Genomic DNA, 20,814 nt, shown 5'->3' with positions numbered 1-20,814 from the left:
GGAGCCAGACTGTGAAGGGCATTCAATGCCAAGCTGAGGAGTTCATTTTATGCTAGAGGCAATGTAGAAGGTATGTAAGCAGGTCTGTAGATGGCCAGAAGGGAAGATTATTTTGGTAATGAAATGGAGGGTGGCTCAGAAAAGAAGAGTCACTGTACAAGTTTCATTTCTCTTCCACATGGCAGCCCTTCAGATATTGGAACACAGCTATCACAGGCCTCCAGCCTTTCCTTTTCTACCTAATCATTCTCAATTCCTTTCTAAACTATACTATATCTAAATGAAGACAGTCACTAAATACTAGTTACTAAAAACTAAATAGAGAACTAAATACTCCAGGTATGGTCTCATTTCTAAACCTCAAATTCTGCTTTTGAGGAGCTTCCCATGCCCCTTCATCCTTTTCTTGGAAACATGAACTAAGTGGAATTGCTGACCCAAGAATGAACAAAGGAAAGAGTGAGAAAGAGAGGGCAGCTATCTGAGTGGATAGAGGCCAGGCCCTGAGACAGGAGGTCCCGGGTTCAAATTTTACTTTAGACACTTCTAGCTGTGTGACCATGGGCAAGTCACTTAATCAGTATTTGGTACTGATTTGAGAGGAGAGGAAGAGGAAGTGGAGTGAGGGCAGGAGAGGAAGAAGAGGAGAGGCGAGGAGAGGGAAAGTTGGTCTTAGCAGTGATTGTACATTGAAAAGAGGGCGATGACACTTGTGATTCGGGGAGGGTCCTAGACAACTCTCTGGGCTCCAGGTTCCGCTTCTCAATGACCTCCAAACCCGCTTGGTTCTTAGAGGAGGATCCTATGATACCGCAGGTAGACTCCACCTGTCAATCAGTCCTGATAAAGCGCCCACTATGTGCAAGTACGGGTCCCCAATACTGCCTCCAATGCCTGCTACCCAGGGTGACTCTGGGCCGATGGCTTCCCTTTCCCATCTAAAGTGGGTGGGTGGGTGGTTTTAGAAGCATCCCCGCTAACCTTAACTCTGGGAATCCCTGTTGAGCTGACCTGAGCAGAGCCAATCAGAGCTAGAGCCCGCCCCCCCACCTCACCACGTGGCGGAAGCCCTGCCCCTTCCGGCATCTTTTCCCGCCTCCCAGAGTTGATCTGCTATTGCTGCTGGAAAGTCCGGAATACTCAGGGTGGAGGAGGGGAAAGGAGGCGACCCTAGACCGCGAGACCATAACACCCAAATTGAGACTGGAAGTGGCCTCCCACGTGACCCAAAAAGTAAGTGACCAATTAAGTAAGAAGAGAGGTGGGGGAAGGGTTCAGCCTGGGGCTTGAATTTGGGTTTCTCTTCTTTTTTAAACCCTTAGTAAGATCTTAGTAAGATACTTTATATTGGTTCCTAGGCAGATGAGCAGTAAGAGCTAGGCAAAGGGGTTATGTGACTTGCCCAGGGTCATACAGCTAGGAAGTTTCAGAGGCTACATTTGAACCCAGGACTTCCTATCTCCCTGGCTCTCTGTCTACAGTTTCCTCGCTACTCCCTTGAATTTGATTTTCAAAGATATTTTGCCCACTATTCCACAGTGTGATTGGTTTCCTCTGTAATGCTATATAGTATAATAATAAATAATAATAACTGGCATTTATATAATTTTTAAAGGCCTTTTAAAATGATTTCCATTGCCATTTCACTGAAATTGATCTCCTTTGTAGTCTTGTATATTTTAATAATAAATAACATTTATATGTTTTTAAAGCATTTAAAAAATATTTTCATCACTACACTTCAGTGTAATTGATTTCCCTTGTAATCCTATGTATTTTAATATTACGTAGAATTTATATAACTTTTAAAAAGCATTTAAAAATATTTTGATCACTGTATTTCAGTATAGTTTGCTTCACAATCCTATAAACATTTTAATAATAACATTTACATAACTTTTTAAAGCATTTAAAATCTTTTGATCACAACTTCAGTGTGATTGGTTTCCATCGTAATTCTATGTACTTTAATAATAATTCACATTTATGGAATTTTTAAAGGTATTTCAAAAATATTTCAGCCACAGTTTCAGTGTAATTGGGTTCCTTTGTAATCCTATATGTTTTTTAATTTTAATAACAAATTTCCACAAGTTTTCTGAAGTTACATGATGCCTCTTCCTTTCCCCCTCCTGGAGCTGACAAAAAATTCAATCTGGGTTATACATGTTTTATCACACAAAACACATTTCCATATAAGTGAATAATCTTATAAAACCCAAACCCCAAATCATATACCCAAATAAACAAATGATAAATCATGTTTTCATCTGCATTTCTACTCCACCAGTTCTTCCTCCATAGGTGAATAGCATTCTTTGTCCTAAGTCCTTCAGAATTGTCCTGGATCATTTCTATCACATTTATGTAATCCTAAATATTTTAATAATAATAATATATAGCTAGCATTTTTGTAACTGTTTTAAAAGTGTTTTTAAGAAATATTTTGGTCAAAAGATTTCAGTGTAATTGGTTTCCTTGGCAATCCTCTGTATTTTATTCTGTGCCTGCAAAAGCATGATTCTGAAAAGGGTTTATAAGTTTTGAAAGGAAAATGGTTTTTTATTGCTTTTATATTCTGGATCTTAAACCAGGTCATTCTTTAGGTAGATAAATGCCACTATGATTTTTAGAAAGAGTTAGACCCACTTTTTAAGTTAACTGTATATAAGATATCAATGACAATAATAGAATAACCATCGTATTAGAAAAGATAGAGTTTAGTGTATTAGGATATTATAGCAACTAACTAGATTAAGAGCTTCTATTGGAGAAATAAAAACTTCAGGTGTGTATAGTTGTCAAGGGACGCTGAAATCCAGGCAGAATGAACTGGGTTCATTTGGAACTGGAATTCCTTTTGGAATGTTCCATTTGGAATTGTGTCCTGACTTGGCTTGTCCAGGTGTTATTTGATCCTGTGAAGATTCATGCCAACCCCAGGGCCCAGAGTATTGTGGCCAAGAGAGGTTATTTTTGATTTAACCCTTTCCAGGAATACGAAAGTTCTGGAGGATTAATTATATTTTCTTATCGTAATGCTGAAACTTAAGACTTCATATTGAGTCCAACCCTTTGTTATCAAACGCGATAGCATGTTTCTTGACATCCTGTGTACCTTCTGCCTTGTTAATACTTGTGCTAATTAACTGTCAAAAACCTATAAAACACACTGTTCACCAACTAACAGGGGTCTTTGCCACCGGCTGGGCATGGTGAGACTTCCAGCTTTAACTGACCACAATTAAGGTTTGGATCTTCAGTCAAGAAAGATGACCTGCCCAGAGATTTCTTTTGTTTTCATGGTTTCACCTATAACTGACAAAGACTCATCCCTCAAATACTGAGGAGTCATGGCTGAGTTCAAAAGGATTTTTCATTAAAAGGGAAAGTATAAACTTGCCTGTGGAAGGACCTCCTGTGTGGAAGCCCCCCAGCCAAAAGGAGTTGAGACAATTGATCTCATATGCCACAAGGGGTGGTTTGGGGATGACTGGGAGTTGTGTAATTAGAAATAGGTTACCCTAAAAACTATATTTCCCAAGAGCCCATTGACTTCCTGTCATTACATACTTCCTGTAGACAGAGGGATAAATTTAGTGGGGTTCCTGGTCTCACTCTCTGTGCTTCCTGGGTTGGGACCATGGTGGTAAGCGGGGGTTTTTGAACAGGTAGATTAGCAATGGGTATGTGGTTTTTTATCTTGTTACCCTTTTATTCCTTTACTTCTAATGATCATTAATAAATCTCTTAAAATATATTTTTTAAGTATTGTATATTAATTTTTACAGAGTGGAGAGACAGGCTCCAGCCAACAAGAGGGGGCAGTTAGGTGGCTCAGTAGATTGAGAGCCACCTAGATGCAGGGGAATGGCATCCTCTGCCCTTTGCTCTGGTGGAGGGAGGTCTACTGGGATGGAGGAAGGAGAGGCCCAGTATTAGCTGGCTGATGTAATGGTTCAGGGGAGAAGAGATGATTGCCTACACCAGAGTGATTGATGGCTGAGTGATTGGAGAAGAGAGCTATGTTGTGGGAGGGATGGGGGTAGGGGGGTAGAATTGACACTGCTTGGAAAATGATTGACTTTGTGGGTGAGAGAAGGAAGAGCCAACAGTGAGTCCAAGTGCCACCCCTCCTCCCCAAAAAGAAAAACTTATCAGTGCTATAGGAGCCCAGAGAATTTAAGGGAGCTTTTCAATACTGACCTCCACCAACATGCACCACAGTGTGCTTTGGGGTGACCCTGGTTTTTCAAAAGCTATAACTGAGGACCAGCCTCACTGAGTTCATAGAGACTTGCCACCAGAGGTCTAGCCACCAAATGGTGACTTTTGGCCACAGACATTCATGAAATCATCTGCTTAGTTGTAGAAGGAATCCTTGGAAGATGAGCATCCATAAAGAGGAAATTGGGATCTTTGGAATAAAGTCAGTTTCAATTTTGTGTTTTAAAGTTTCCTAATTTCGGTATTAGGTATTACTCTCTTTGGAAGATGAATGGAATATGAGAAATTCTGTGACCCTCTTGTGTGGGGGATTTCCGTGGAAGTTTTAAGGTGATTTTTCACTTTGCTCAGCGATCACTTTAACGGTACCTGCTACCTAGACTTCATCTTTGTTTTCATGCCAGCAGTAAACTCCTGGTGGTAGAGAAGCGAGATTTGTGGTTTGCTGGGAGCAGAGAGTGCTGGGAAGGTACCCGTATATTGCTGAACCCCCAGGTTTCCTTGCTGATCCAAGATAGCACTGCTGTTGTACAAGGACAACATGGTCTCCAAAGTTTTAAAGTCCTGGAATCTAAGAAATGATGAGTAAGTGAATTTAAAGTTAACTAAATTAACTTTAAAATAATTTAAACTTAGAAAAAACTGACATGAAATTATTAAGAGTGAAACGAGTAGAACCAAGAGCACATTATATACAGCTACAGGAGTAATATTTGAAGAATAACACCACATGTCTGAGATGATGTAGAATCAAAGAAGAATATTTGAAGACAATTTGAAGAATAATGAATATCACCTCTGGAGAAAGAAATGAGACCAAAAGACAGAATTTATATATACATATCTTTTTGTTGGGCGATGCCTTTTATGGTGTCGGGAGGGGAGGGAGAAGATGAGATACATGGGAATTTTAATATAATCAACAAGCAAATAAATTAATAATTATTTCTAAAATCCTGGAACCTTTCTTTCTTTCAAACTTTAAGGGTTGTATATGCCATGGTTAGTTTTATTTCTCTACTGAAGTATTCTGGGACTGCTCCAAATACTGCGTGGTGATAAGAGCATCTTCAGAGGTTTAATGTTAATAGAAAAATACTCCCCAACAACTTTAACTTCTTGGTTAAAAACCCAATTATTTCCTTTAATCCAGAAATAGGAAAAACTCTTGAGATTTTAAGTAGGGTTTATTATAACTTCCTGTAAAATACCATGGAAACAGCTTCCCTAAGGTAATTTCAGTCCTTCTGCTTCTTTTTCATAAAAAGTCAGAGAGGGAGATTGATAATGAATGGTGGGATTTGGAACCCAAGGGGCTCTGAGGAAGCTTTGACAGTTTCTTCGGAAAATCATTTCACCTCTTTCAGACTCAGTTTCCTAATATGTAAAATGAGTTTAACCTGGAACATCTACCCTCATAAGGTTGTGAGCCTCAAAAGAGTGTATGTAGTTAACAAAAAATAACACTAAAAATAGAGTAGGTATTAGCATTATAAAATGTGACTTTTAAAAACCCTTCAAAACATCATGGGATCTTATTGTTGAAGGTCGAGCTCACAAAAACTTGACAGAAGAGCCCCATTTGGGTAGATAAAAAGGAGCTAAGAGAAGTGATGGATCCGAAACAGACAGTAAAGGAGTGACTTGGAATGAGTGCGTGAGTGAGAAGTCAATTGAGAAGGGACAACTGATGGACCATAGGATACTTCAGAGACTTCCGTCTAAGATTACTGTGTTTATCTGTCTTTTTGACAGTTGTTGTAGGAAGAAAACCTAGCCTTGCACGGTACGGTCCCTGAGCTTCTAGGAGTGGGTTCTAGGAGTGCCCAGGCATGTTGCCAGCCTATAGTGATAGCATTTGGGCCAGAGATTTCCTTTGTGAAAAGGAACTTGCTCAACTGAAGCGAGAGCCCCCATTCCTGAGAGCTTTCTCTGGGAGATTGTGACAAAAGTGAGCAGATGCAGAGACAGGCACCTTAAGATGTTTCTGAATGCCGGAGTGATACGCAGCAATGTGGAAGATAGCCGTAGAGGGAAATTGAAAAAGTCCAAAATGGGGAGATTGGCCCTTAAAATGATTGGGTGTAAGGTGATTCTTTTATGTGGTTAAGTTTAGAGTCTAAAATTGATCTTGTTTGAAACTATAGGAAGGCTGTCCAATAGAAAGGGCCCTGTGCATATTCTTTCTAGTTCAGGTTACAGGGCAGGATTAGAACCAATTACAGATTTTGTCCCAAGGTGAGGAAAATTTTAGTGACAGAGCTGATCCAAATGAAAGTAGGTAGTGAGCCTTTCATCATTAGGTGTGCTCAGGAAGATGTGGCATCACCACGTCTGAAATAGTGTAGAGGGAACTTGTGTTTTAGGCAAAGGTTGAATTCTAGGACTTTTTATATTCCTTCTACTTATAGGATTTTATGAATTCACCTGTATTGTGGCTGATTAAAGTATAAGATAACAATTATAGAATTGTCAAACTGGAAGGGACCTTAGGATTCATCTAGTCTAGCTCTTGCATTTTATAGATGAGAAAATTAAAGTAAAGTGACTTACAGAAGATCATAGAGCTAATTAATTGTAGTGTCCCTCCATGTAAATTCTGCCTTGAATATTCTGTGGCTAAGAAAGCTTCAAAAACATTCCAACTTATCTTCTCCCTAATGTTAGCAGCTGTGCCCAGCAGCAATCTGTTACATGGGTGGCCACCTGACAAGAAAACCTTCCCTAGTGTCCATTACAGCTTATTTTTTATGGTTCTTAGAGGGTTTTCCATCTTTAGGCGACCTTTCTTAAAAGTTCAAATGCTGCTGGGAAAGATTATATCATTGATCTTTCCATTGGGTACTATTGGTTAATAGTTATAATGAATAGGCACCTATTTTGTACTAGTTACTGTGAGAGGTAAACGAGAAATAAAGGGGGAAAATGGAGTTCCTGCCTTCAAGGAGCTTATATTCTGCTTTCTAGTTAACATTCAAGTAGTAGTTGACATTTATCTACAGGCAAGACAGGACATGACATAGGATCTGAAAAGGGAGGAAGCTCATGTGAAAGGTTACACACCAAAGACAAGTTTTTCCCAGGAGCGACACCAGCCAAAAACTTAATTTAAGTAAATTCAACAAACATTTAGTGCCCGCTGCATTCAAAGAACTGTGCTAGGTGCTCTGCTTTCATGTGCCCAGTTAGGCACACCCAACAACTATTAGTAGAACATATCCAGTTCTTCTGTGATAGCATAGCAAGCCTACAGTGACACACTGGCTCCCTCACATTCTTTTTGCAGAGTGGAAATGTTTTGTTTTGTTTTAAACTTAGAGGGATTTGGTTATTTTAGTATCTTTTGAGGATGTTGTGTTAGGTGTTGTTAAAAAATGGCCTCTAATTCATATTCCCCATTTTGAAATTATATTGTTTTTACCTAAAATTTAGTACAGAGGTTCCCAACCTTTCTTGATTCACAATGCCCTTGTAATCATAGTAATTTTTTCACTGTGCCCCCAGGCAAACAACTCAATAAGTATTTATGTCCTGACAAATTAGTAGATGTTTGAAAAATAATATGTATGAATTGAAAGAAAAAGTAATATTTTCATTTCATTCTTTAATAACCACAGCAACTAATGGGATGTATGTCTGTTGACTGCTGTACAACTCAAACCTGGGTACTGTGAAAAGGGAATTCTTTATTCCCTTTGCTTATTTTGAGTTAACACACCTTTTGATTGAATCAACAAAAGCTTGAACTAGGTGGAGGAGCTCACAAACCACTTAGAGAATTCATACCCTTAGAAATTCAATCAGTCAGGAAACTGTGAACCTTTTGATGAGAAGACCTTCAGAGGCCTTTGATAAGAGTTGATACCTTCAGAGGAGGAGAAGTATGAATCCCACAGTCACTGCCCCTTGGGCAGTGCTAGACAATTTGGAAACTGGGATTGGCCCTTGTGAAAGGGGGAAGGGACAAGGGGCCACTATAAAAGGCCCTGAATTTCTGGGGCTAGGGAAGTCAACTCCAAGAAGGAGTTGGACTTCAAGAAGGAAATCTACTTAAGGAAGAAGATCGCCTCAAGGAAGAAAGTCAGCCTCAGAAGTCACTTTGAGCTGGAGTCATCCTCTCAACTTTGAGCAATAATACTTCAAATTGGCAACCACCATTATTATTTATAAATTTCATATATTTTAGTCAAACCATTAAAATTTAATTATTGCAGTACCAAATTGGATGCCAGTTTCATTTTGTTTCACAACAGTTTTTTTATGGTACTTTCTTTTTATCACAACAGCCAACAAAAACCCAGCTTCACAAAGACATAATGTCACAAACCAGAAAGTTTGAAAAGTTACTAGTGTCACCTAAAATACAAGTAAAGAAAAACATTCTCAGACATTTGAGGATGTCATCAAAAAGAATGTAGCATGATCAAGGGTTGGAACTCTGAACTTTCTCAAGCCAGTTGTCAACTATCACTGTTTCCCTCAAAAATTCAAAATATCCCGGGGGGCCCCTGGGAATTCACTGTGGCCCCCTGGAGTACCCCAGGGCAGTTGGGAATGGAGGGGGTCAGAGACTACTCAGTGCTTTTTCAGACACTCATCATTCCATAACCTCTTAACTACTACGAAACATACTGGGTATACTTGGGAAGAACATTCATTATCATCATCCTTAATAATACACCGTTTATTGCACGTCTATATTTATCACACAGAGCATATTGTAAAAAGAAATTTAATTAACTTATTGTTTTGATAATTAATTTGTAACTGTGTGTTTTATAGTAGCATAGCCCCAATTATTAGTAGATTGAATAGTTGTGTATAAGAGGTAATAATCAATAAAAATAAATAATAAAGAAATAATCACAGATAGAATGTGTAGTGTCAGTAACTAAAGTAAGATTAATTCTCTATGTACGTTTGATCCTAAACTCTCAGAATTATGTCATAGGGTAGGGGAGCCATAGAGAGCTTACCTTGGGGTTTGCTAACCATCTGTTACCCAAAAGGGGAATTCCTTACAGTGACTTCTCTAATTAAGAAGGGTTGGCACAAGCCCTGCTCATCTCAGCACTGCCTATATGTATACTTGTATCATAAATGTGACCTCTAGAACTCAGAATTGCAGACCATACTTGGGATCTATAGACTCTGGCTTTCATAACCTGCAGCTCTCACAATAAAGTCAGTATTCCTCAGATCTTTGTCCAGTTCTTTTTTAGTTTAACAATATGTATGCTCAACATTGTTGGGGTGAAGGATAGTGTAGTGAAAAGAATTAACTTGGAGTCAGGAGAGGCTAGCATATAATAGATTCCTCATAAATGTTTACTGAATTGATATCCAACCCCTGTCAATGACCATGTGGCCATTGGTCAAGTCACTTAATCAGGCTAACCCTCAGAGGCCTCATTTGTGAAATGAATGTAATGCCTTATGGGGCTGTTAAGTTGTAAGGGTTACGTGAAATAATACACATAAAGAGTTGTTTCTGCCTGAATGAACCTCTCAGACATTGACACCCAGAAAAACTACCCCAGGTTCAAGTCTCTAGCTTAGGAATGACAGAAAAGCATAGCTCAGGATCCCCCACTGTTGTATTTTCTTTTAGGTTTGTTCAAAACAAGACATCCAATCATATAGAATAGCTAATATGGTGATGAGAAAAGATGCCTCATATACACAGGCTGTCTCTTCCCCTCCAATACTTGGGGGAGGGCATCCATTTAAAATATGCACGTGGAGGAAACATATAGGAAGTAACTCATGTTGCTAGAGTAACTCACATCTTACGTTGCAATGTGGCTAATGCCCTCTGGGGATATCATCATTCTTCTCTTTGTTGGATGTGGTTTCTGGTGGGTATCACTGTAGGAATCACTGGTTACCACTGGACTTAGTTGCTGCTAGATAGCTTTGTTGATTTTGTAATTGTTGAATTTTTTTTTATCTGTTAACATCTATTATCCAATATGTCTCTCATCTGCTAAGGTGCCTCTCTTTGACAAGCATGCTTACTTCTTTAGTCCATAGCCAAGGTTATGAGTCATCAAACTCAGCTAAAAGCATCTGAAGACGAGTTGGCATGTCTCTAGAATAAGATTGTCGTTTCTTTTTTTTCACCTATGCCTGGTGCTAATTCAAAGACTTGTCCACAATGGCCAATCGTGATTCCAGGGGCCCAAAGCTGAAGCATGATGCCTCAGAGAGGTGATGGACTCAGAATGAACAATGAGATTTGTATATTTTTTGGACATGTCCAATGTAAAATTGTTTTACTTGTCTATGCATATTTGTCACAAAAGTTATGTTTTGGATATTTTTTTCAATTGGAAGGTGGGAGGAAAGAAAAATATTTTTGTTAATTGAATAAATAAAATTAAATCAAAGGCTGCAATCCCAGACAGCCATCTGTTTAGGGATAGAAAGTTCTTTGTAATTCTCATTTAACCCATTTTTGGGGGGGCGGGGGTGTGGTAGAGATGGGATTTTCATGAGAGAAATCTCTCAGCACTTTGTTTGGAAGCTTGGGATTTAAAGTCTATTTTATTACCAAGGTTCTTTCTAGATATTCATGAAGATGAATCTGAAGAATAGGTACTAAAAGGTGAGATCTACCCTCTAGGCTCATAATTTTACTTTTATTATGTATATCTGTTTGCTAGTAATAACAACAAATCCTTTGGTTTTTGTTTCCACCTCAAAATCTGTGATCCCTGGATATTTTAGGGCAGTTAGGTAGTACATGGATAGAATACTAGAGCCTGGAGTCAAGAAGTCTTGAGTTCAAATTTGACCAAAGATAATTACCGGCTGTATGACCCTGGGAAAGTCACTTAACCCTGTGTGGACATTTAATACTAGCCTGTACCCCTTTATTGGCTCCCCAAGACAACCTTTGAATACTAAAGGAGAAATAAGTTTAATCCTGTGAAAGGAAATTCTTGGTTCCCTTTGTCTATTCTGAGTTTGCACTTGTGAAAAGGGAATCCTTTGTTCTCTTTGCCTAGTTGGAGTTAACACTTTGAAATAACAATAACTTAAGTACCCTTACTTAGTACCTCACTAGACTGAAGACAGGATGAAACTCCTGGTTTTTAGTCCTAAAATATGTCAAATTTACAGCTGTGCTTTTTGTGATGACAAAAAATTGGAAACTGAGGGATGTCCCCCAAGTGGGGAATGGCTGAACAAATTGTAATATTATTATGCTATAAGAAATGGTGAACAGGATGATTTCAGAAAGAGCTGGAAAGACCTACATGAACTGATGCAGAGTGAAATAAGCAGAATCAGGAGAACGTCATGCATGGGAACTGCAAAATTATGAGACAATCCAATGTTTTAGACTTTGCTACTGATGGCAATCCAATGATCCAGGACAATTCTAAGGGACTTAATGACAAAGAATGCTAACTACTTTCAGAGAAAGAACTGCTGGAGTTGGAATGCAGATGAAAACATCTGATTTATCACTTGTTTATTTGGGTATATATTTTAGGAATAAGATTATTCCCTCACAAAAATGAACAATATGGAAATACATTTTGTGTGATAATACATGTATAACCCAGATTAAATTGCTTGTCAGCTCCAGAAGGGGGAAGGGAAGGAGGGAGAGAGACAATATGAATCATATAACTTTGGAAAACACAAGTGGAAATTTATTATTAAAATTTTTTAAAAGTATATCCAAAATTTTTATATTCACCTCAGAAGAATAAAGAAGAATTATAGGCAGCCATGTGGCTAAATAGGTATGCTTTCCCTCTTCACTATTTTGTTTTAAAAATATTTGGATCAATAGGTCTTTTGCAGCAATTTCATATTTATCTCCAGGGATAAGAACTGAATAAATCATCCTAGCAGGACAGAGAGCTTCAGCTTAATAGAAAGTGCCTCTATTAGACTATCAATGTGGAACATTGTTCTTATAATACATTTGCAAAGCATTTTCCTCTTCAGGTATAATAAAACACTTTGACAGGGTCATAAATAGAATGCTGATCTCAACCTCCAAGTAAAGTATTATTTCTTTGTGGTTCACAGGTTGGATGGTTGGTTTTTCTAAATTCCTGGCTCAGTTATCCTTAGTAAGACAAAAGCCCCACCCTGATGTCTCACTGGGTGTGATTTCAGTGATTCCCAGCAGCCACTTGACACAAAACCTCTTCTTAACACATAACTCTGCTAGTAAATCATAGAGCACCAGGAGTCTCTAAAAAATAAGTCTAGCAGTTGACCAAAAAGAACACTAGAGAGAATTATACTGTAGATTCTCAAAGGCCTTGCCAAAGTTCAACCAACCCAGGATGGCTTTGATGTGTTTTGGTAACAGATTGCACCTTCTACCTGAGGGCCAAGCTAAATAAGTGCGCTGAGGCTAATCACCAAAGATTTAGCCAATTGCATTTTACTTTTGGGGTGTATTGACTGTCCCTTGAGCTTCTGTAGTGATCATTTGGGGGAGGAGGTAGTAAAATGGGGAGAAAGTGTTGAGAATCACATAGCTCTTAGTCCATCTTTAGATATCACTGCTACTCTTAAAAATTTTTTTTTAAGCTCTTGCTTTTGTTAGAATTGATATTACATATCACTTCCAGAGAAAAGTGGTAAGGGCTAGGCAACTTGGGTTAAGTGACTTGCCCAGGGTCACACAGCTAGGAAGTGTTTTAGGATAGATTTAAAACCAAGACCCTCTGTCTCCAGGCCTGGCACTGTAGCTACTGAGCCACCTAGCTGCCCTAATTGCCACTCTTAAATATGTAGACTTTGTCTATATTCCTGCCAACATTTTCATTGTGAAAGATAATTTAAAAAATTTTTTAAAGTATTAGTGCAAAAACAGTTCACATGTTCTCTTTGGAGAGTCATAGAGAGAGCGGGCTTCAATATGTTCCCAAAGGCATGAAAAAACATTTCATGCCATACTTTACAGAATCACAGGAAAATGAAAGGAATCTTCTAACATTTAACAAGTGGCTGACCAGCTTCCACTTGAGGACTCCAAGGATGGGGAGTTTATTCCATTTCCAGCCATTTCTTAATTGTTAGAAACTTTTCCTGACCTCCCACCCATTTGGCTTCCACGTTTAGTCGGTAGGAAACATCCATAAAATGTTTCTTCCTTTGCAAGTGCCATTTAGACAAAAAATGCTCCTAAAATTTTTTTCTTTAATTTTTTCAGATTGCCGTACCTTTGGGTAGACTACTGTTTTACAGGAAGATGACTGAAAGTAGCGGAAAGGAAAAAAGTAAATGGACTACAACTGTAATTATGAGCTCATCTCTTCAGGTAGAGAGATTGCTTGGTGATGGGACTAATATTAATTATAGCCAACATTTATATAGCAGTTACTTTGTGCCAGTCACTGTGCTAACAAGCACTTTACAATTCTCATTTGATCTTCCTAACAACCCTGGAAGATAGCTGCTATTATTATCCCCATTTTAAAGAAAAGGAAACAGACAAATAGAAGTTAAGTGACTTGCCCAGTATCAAAGAGGTAGTAAGTGTCTGTGGGTAGATTTGAACTCAACTCTTCCTGACTCCAGACCTGGCATTTCTATTCACTATACCACCTAGCTGCTGTCAATATCTAACATAAATCCTAAAATGGCATTTTAATTGATTAGTTCTATTATTCATAGTTATATAGATAACATTAGCATCTTGCTCAGGGTTTAAAAAAATTTATTATTTTATTTTTTTAATTTAATTTTATTGATTAATTTAGATCATTTTTCAGGATAACAAAAATCATGTGCTTTCCCTCCCCTCCCCCACCCCCCTTCCATGTCTGATGCGCAATTCCACTGGGTTTTTTTTTACATGTGTCTTTGGTCAAGACCTATTTCCATATTATTGATATTTGCACTAGGGTGATCATTTAGGGTTTATTACCCCAATCATATCCCCATTGACACATGTGATCAAGTAGTTGTTTTTCTTCTGGGTTTCTGCTCCCACAGTTCTTTCTCTGGATGTAGATAGCTTCTTTCTCATAAATCCCTCAGAATTGTCCTGGATCATTGCATTGCTGCTAGTAGAGAAGCCCATTACACTCGTTTGTGCCACAGCGTATCGGTCTCTGTGTACAGTGTTCTCCTGGTTCTGCTGCTCTCACTCTGCATCACTTCCTGGAGGTCCTTCCAGTTCATTGTTTCTTTGAGCACAATAGTATTCCATCACAGGGTTTTTTAACTTGGGATTTATGCCCTTTTTTAGTTTAATAAAGAATTGGGTGGAATAATAATGGTTTCCTTTGTAATTATCTATATTTTGTTTTGTGCACTTAAAAACGTTCTTTAAGAACTCCATCGTCTTCACCAGATTGTCAAAGGGATCTATTTCACAAAAATAGATAAAAAACTCCAGTCCAAGTTTCTTAATGCCATTAGCTGTCCAACTCATTGGCCCTATTTGTGGTTTTCCTTGTTGTTGATGCTTCGCACTTTGCCTAGCTCCGTCTTTAGGTGTTTACTGAGGTACTTTTATGCTCATATGCTTGTATTTCAATGACACTCTGTCGCATTAAGGTGAGGACTCCTTCCACTTCTGCAGATTACAGCCCATTGACAGCTCCCTCATGCATTTTCCATCGCAGAAGCACCCAGTGCACCGGAGGCCTTTTCATCTCTTAGTATTTTGGGGTGCCAGTCTGCTATCCCTTGCTATCACTACATAATCACTTCACTTTCTGTACTGAAGCAAGGGTTGTTTGTGAGAAATATGCTGTAGTCTACATAGATCTAGAATAAGCTTCTCCACTGCCCTTTGGATCAAGCAGAGTCCCGTCCCCCACCCCCCCCCCCCCCAGGTTGTAATGGCCCATGATTCATTGGATTAGTGTTGCTGTTGATAAAATGGATTTATGGGTCAAGGGGCTACCTGGAACGGTTTCCCAGCACTAGGCCAGCATCATCTTCCTGCTCAGCCGTGAGCCCGGTTCATTATCCAGCTGTGCTGCTTGACCAAGATAAATGTGGATGGTCTAAAAAAGCAGCTATTCCCACTCATTTCTGTGACCAGTTGCTGTTCTCTAAGAAATTTACTTTTACTTCTCTGTTCCTCTCAATTTTTTCTCCCGGTATTTCTCAAATTTTACTTTTTTCAATTATCTCACTTCTATAGCTTGAGTCCATCCCCTCTCCAGCACGTTTCATCTCTGGTCTTTTGGAATCACAGTCGGCAATTGTGGTGTTGGCTTGTTGTGGGCATGAAGGAAAAGTGAGGGACAGCTGATGAAAAGCTAAGCTATGTAGTGCTGCCCACAAAATACTAATAGACCTAGAACAGAGCTCTAGTACACTGGGTGACTCCTCTGTGGGGAATTTGTGGGAAGAATTGACAAGGATCCTCCAAAGATATGGATGGATTATGATTTGGATAGTTGAAGAGATGCATTGATGATATATGTTTATTGAAGTATAATTAATTATTTTGGGAAACTAGCGGGATATAATGTGACTGCCCAATAATGTGCCTTTTATATATCATTTACAATTCAGGAGGAATGAAAACAGACATAACATTTATAGTAACGACAGAGTGTATCAAGTACTTAGATACTTTTACCTTCCAATAGATACGAGATAAAGATAATTATAAAACTATTTGATAGAAATAAAAGAAAAAGTTGAAAAGATAGTTTGCATACAGCTATGTTTAGCAGACACAATACAAACATTATTTCTCAAAGTAACTTACAGATTTATCATGATATTCAGAATGTCAAGGGGCTACTTCATAGAATTAGATAAAGCAGTAACAATGTAGGTGAGAAAATAACGAAGGCTATAAAGGTAAACTGTAAACAAAACCATGAAGATTGGACATCATAGTATAAATCAGTATTTAGCAAAATTATCTTATACTGGATTTAAAATATAAAATAAATCAATGAGACTAGAGGATCTAGAATTGGAACCACAGTTATACTTACTATTTGATAAAACCAAGCTCATAAAACATTGGGGAAAGTAATTCAATAAAATTTGGGGGTAATATTGGATGACACTAATATAGTGAATAAACTTGTTGAGACCTGCACCTCCCAGTGTTCACTCTAATAAGCTTTAATGAAATGCTAAAATGGATCTGATTTCACTGATTTGGGTGTTCTCTCTAATGATGCAAATTGCCGTCTGCGCCTGTCTGTTCCTCTGTGTAATTCCTGTCCTCACCCTCCCATGAGTTCATGAAAGCAGTCTGTCCCATGTTTGGAGGAGGACAACCTTCCTTTCTGTCTTCTGAAATCTTCAGATGCCCAGAACTTGGCTGCCCACCGATTCATTTTCACTATATATGTTGATATTTCCTCAAATACCCCAAGTTCCCAGTTCCTCACTTTACGCATTCCCCACGGCCTGCTCTTCCCTCACATCTTGACTACACACTTTGATCTTGCCATGTTCATGATCTCTGAAGTTCCTTTTTCTCCTGATAATCTTTTCTCATTCCATCTTTCCCTCTGCCTTACCAGCCTGAGCTCTGCTTTTCAGCCTCACGGTAACCTCCAGTCAGTTTACAGTTCTTTCCTTGGCCATCTCTCCGCACCGGGTACACTCTCCACTGCCTTTCCCCATGTTGACCCCTTGGTGAACCCATTCAGTGCTAAACTAGCGAAGCCCAATCTGACCCTGCTAACCCCAAGCCTTGGATCTTCCCCATCAGCTGCAGCCTTCATTCCTGTTCACTTGCTACTGAAAAGAACTGGAGAAAAGCATGAAATGGTGACGCTTGGCTCCGCTACAGACTTATGTTAGATGATCTCAACTGGACCCTCATTGCCACAAGGCAAAATCCTTTTACGTGTCCCTAATCAGCTGACTCTCCCGTGCCCCTCGGGGGCTCCTCCAAATCTTCTTATCCCCCCTCAGATCTTCCGCCACCCTCTCACCTGAGAATCTTGCCTTATGTTCACTGAGAAAACTAAAGCCATTTGCTAAGAACCGTCTTCTCCTCTCTTCATCTCATTTCACCCAGACTTCTTCCCCCACTATTTCCTTCACACCTTTAAACCACATATGATTCATTTGGGTCGATATTGTTAATAACTATAAAAATGGTTTCTTTAAAAATAACAAGCAAATGTATGCGTATTTCTGATTTTTTTTTCCATCTCTGTAGAGTCACGAAGTCGCAGCCATCTTAAAAAATGAGAACCATAGAGTTCGTTATTCAAATTCAGTAGAACCTGGATCCATTATTTTTTCTCTTTCTGGTATAGTATATTTGCTAAGAAGCTGGTTCTTGCTGATACAGAATATGTTGGCAGAAATTAGTGATTGTGTAGCAGAGTATATGAGCAACTGTAGTAGAAAATCATACTCTGTATGGAAAGAATATAAATGTATTCAAATGTAAAATCATACTCTTCCTGTCTGTAGGTTTTTCCAGAAAAATAGGCAGAGTTTAGCCAGATTGAAAAGCTCTTGGCTTTGCATTACAAAGTAAGTGAGCCACAGAGCCTCGAAAACTTACCAGAACCTACAATTTTACATTATTCTCCAAAAGGAGACACCCCAAAGATACATTTCTTTTTTCAGAAGCACAATAACTAGACGTAGAATGGCATGGGAGGAAGCATGATACGTACGCCTGGGGTCACTAAAATGGGGCAGTCATGGCATGAAGTGAGCCAACTTGGCCAAGACAAATATTCAAGAAAAGTTTCCAAGGGCTGCCTAGATTATTCTGTTCTACCATAATTTATTTAGGGTTACTTCAGGATGTTGCTCACATAGGCCTGGCCATCTTTTGGGGGGCTTAGTTTCCAGTTTGTAGAGATTGTTTGTCACAGGATTTACCTTTGTAACAAATTGCCATCTACAATATGTTTACTTTTCCCAGGGGTAGCATTTTTACTAATTGATGCCCAGGAGTGTTTTAGGACAACTGAAGAAACACTTTTGGCCAGAATTGAAAAGTTCATAAGGATCCACCGGAACAGTTTTTTGGCCCTTTCCTCCGCCCTCCATGGCCCTGGAGAATGGAGGCTGATGTCTAGGATTCAGCAGAGGTAGGCCCAGGACTCACCACTTGCCCTTCAGAATTTGCTGAAGGTTTGCTCTAGCCCTAGAGCTTTTAACATGGCAGGTAAATTTTGTTTTGCTCATCTAAAGAAAACTTGCCAGAGGATAAACCTCATCATGCCACCCTGTCTGTTTAATAGGAATCATGCAAAATGCTGCTTTGTGAATTAAGGTGACAGCCCTCTGCCATCCTGGAGCCAAAGGAGAAATCAGCCCTTTCAGTCACTCCAGAGATTTTTCAGCTAAATCCTATTTACAGAGTGTGTAATGTATTTTTGGAAGTATGAAAAGCATTTCTTACCTATCTTTTAATGGCATAAAACTGCTAGACCCACTGAAACCTCCTGTTTTTTCTCTGCTTCTGGAGAGGCTCGATGGCCAGTAGTCACTTGTGTCCTTTTTCCCATGTCCCTTCCGTATCCCTCAGCATTTTGAGAATACTGACTAGCAATATGACCCACAGCCCAGGTAACACCTATAAGTTCTTCCACAGATTCCTGGGCGATAATTTACGCATCGTTCCAGTTCACAACCCGGGCAACGCTGTTAAACTTATGACTACCATAGCCAAGGTAAGCCCCACAAGGTAAAGAAACAAATGAGTATTGCTAGGGAACGGATGCTCTGTAGAGGTCGAGGAGGCAGATACCTTCCATGGCCTCATGGACCAAATCGGGTCCATTTAAGGCTCTCAGGAACAGAATCCATCTGTGGAATTACTGGCCGACGCAGCCTCCGTGGTTCCTGGAAAGCCCAGTACGAAATGCATTGCTTATTAAAGGTTGATGTGACTGGGACACTCTGTGAACTGCCTTAGCTGTTATTAGTAACCTGAAGTTAAAGGAACTTGAAGAATGAAACCAGGCCTGGAGGTAGGAGGAACTGGGTAGCCTCAGACATTTCCTAGCTGTGTGACTCTGGGCAAGTCATTTAACCCTGATTGCCCAGCCCTTGCTGCTCTTCTGTCTTAGAACTGATACTAAGGCAGAGAGTTTTTAAAAAGTGATAAGTAGCCACGGCATAGAAGCAGGCCTGAGCCAAGGGACAAACACTGGCCCCAGCCTAGAAACCCAACGTAAATGCGTCCCTGAAGGAGCCCCAATCGTTCGCCTGCAGGCTTCCTTTGCCCACCAGTACCTTCGGCGCCCTCTTCATGTGGCAGGTGAGAAGCTCGAGGCCGAGGGATGGAGACTTAGCAAGTGGCAATCTTGTTTTGAACTCCGGGCATCTCTCTGAAGCCAGGCACTTCCCCCCCAGGAACGTTTCATTTCCAGGGAGATGGACAGCCATTAGTGAGAGAGAGGTTTGATTATGCTAATCAATCACCAAGGTATAAGCAGCACGTTTCTCTGCATGGCTGGAGCATCTGCATGTGATACAACAGCGGCCATTTATTTCTTCTAATAATGTTTCCGGGCTTGGGTAAATAATAGTGTCTGTTTTTTTCTTCCTCCAGAGCACTTGCAAACCATATAGTGACAACATTCATTATAGAATGATTTTGGCTAAAGCGCAGATCATAGAGCAAAGTCCTGTATGGAGGACGCTTCAGAAGCTACAACTGGATGGTGACTCCCTTAACATGAATTAGTGTTACCATTAAAACGTGGTTATTTCCCTCATAGCCAAGTTCATCCTGTTTTGTGCGCATACAAATAAGTACCGAAGATATTAGAACGATCCCACTCGAGTGTAAGGGCAGTTACAGAGCTAGTCGGAATAAGGCCACGTAATATCCCAAGGAGAAGAATCCCGGCAGTGGTCTTCCAGATGCTCCTGTCTTTGGATAATATTATCTAAATATTGAGATCAGAAAGAGAGGAAATTGGTCTACTGATAATCCACACAGGAAAAGCTAAATGGACCCAAAACGCCTGTTGTCAGGTCTAAGGCCATTTGGAATGCCAGTGAATGGACAGTGAATGGGACCCAAGACTGATCAGATCTTATCTGAGACATCGTGTGGGACTTTTACAGTGACTAAGCCGCTCCTCGGCACAGAACCCCTTGTGAATGGTCTCGGACTTAAGAATTTAAAATGCTACTAAAAACACCTTTTGGCTGAAATTTCCAAACTCATTACTTGTTACCAAAAGTCAAGAATTATTGACTGTCAAGTTAAGGGAAATATGCTTTACACAAAACGAAAGCTCTCTACTGTAAATAAGTTGTGAAGGAAAAGGAGAGTAGCAGCATTTATTTTCTAGCAGCAAGTGCTTAGTGCCTGAGATAAACTTTTTAAAAGACATGAAAGTAACGTTTCCACCCAGAATGAACAAAACAATTTCGTGGTTCTACAGCTACTCCAGCTCTTCAGGCAGGGAGGCTTCATTTTAGCCGAGCTGTTTCTTCAGATGTAGTTTTTGTTTTCAGTTCAATGAGTTCTTCTACTCGGGCCAGAACACTTTCTATTAAATCAAATGTGAAAAGAGCTGAATGGAGAACCTAAAATGTCAAGAAAAATGAATGTTATTGACATGAAGATCTTTTTTTTTCCCTAAAGAAGAAAACTTCAAATGAATGTACACTGCAGGTCAAGAGTAGGCTTTC

General features: G+C 39.5%; 2 protein-coding genes across 7 annotated transcripts in view; one reads left to right on the top strand and one right to left on the bottom strand.

Annotated features, from left to right (window-relative positions):
- Positions 1-1,082: 1,082 nt before the first annotated feature.
- On the top strand, positions 1,083-20,715 carry C2H1orf146 (chromosome 2 C1orf146 homolog). The gene is made up of 6 exons (XM_001376953.5): positions 1,083-1,233; positions 13,415-13,522; positions 17,360-17,453; positions 18,083-18,251; positions 18,758-18,836; positions 19,721-20,715. Exons 2-6 carry the CDS (start codon positions 13,454-13,456, stop codon positions 19,853-19,855), a joined length of 546 nt encoding a protein of 181 aa, XP_001376990.2. The 5' UTR covers positions 1,083-1,233; positions 13,415-13,453; the 3' UTR covers positions 19,856-20,715.
- The window catches only part of GLMN (glomulin, FKBP associated protein), a 40,578-nt gene continuing 40,210 nt past the window's right edge, over positions 20,447-20,814 (bottom strand). For all 6 annotated transcript variants that reach the window (XM_056815352.1, XM_056815350.1, XM_056815349.1 and 3 more), the window contains one exon: positions 20,447-20,709. In XM_056815352.1, the coding sequence (XP_056671330.1) occupies positions 20,593-20,709 (117 nt within the window). In that variant the 3' untranslated portion in view covers positions 20,447-20,592. The remainder of the gene's footprint in view (positions 20,710-20,814) is intronic.

The sequence above is a fragment of the Monodelphis domestica genome, chromosome 2, assembly GCF_027887165.1.
Source record: "Monodelphis domestica isolate mMonDom1 chromosome 2, mMonDom1.pri, whole genome shotgun sequence".
Taxonomy (NCBI): Eukaryota; Metazoa; Chordata; class Mammalia; order Didelphimorphia; family Didelphidae; genus Monodelphis; species Monodelphis domestica.
Note: the sequence above shows the minus strand (reverse complement) of the source record. Positions and strands in the feature narration are given on the sequence as shown.

Bases quoted from the DNA above. Each gene is read 5' to 3' on its own strand.
- C2H1orf146 (XM_001376953.5), top strand. From the start codon at position 13,454: ATGACTGAAAGTAGCGGAAAGGAAAAAAGTAAATGGACTACAACTGTA. The intron at 13,523-17,359 runs GTAGAGAGATTG...CCATCTCTGTAG, and splicing joins TTATGAGCTCATCTCTTCAG to AGTCACGAAGTCGCAGCCAT. The intron at 17,454-18,082 runs GTATAGTATATT...TACTTTTCCCAG, and splicing joins CATTATTTTTTCTCTTTCTG to GGGTAGCATTTTTACTAATT.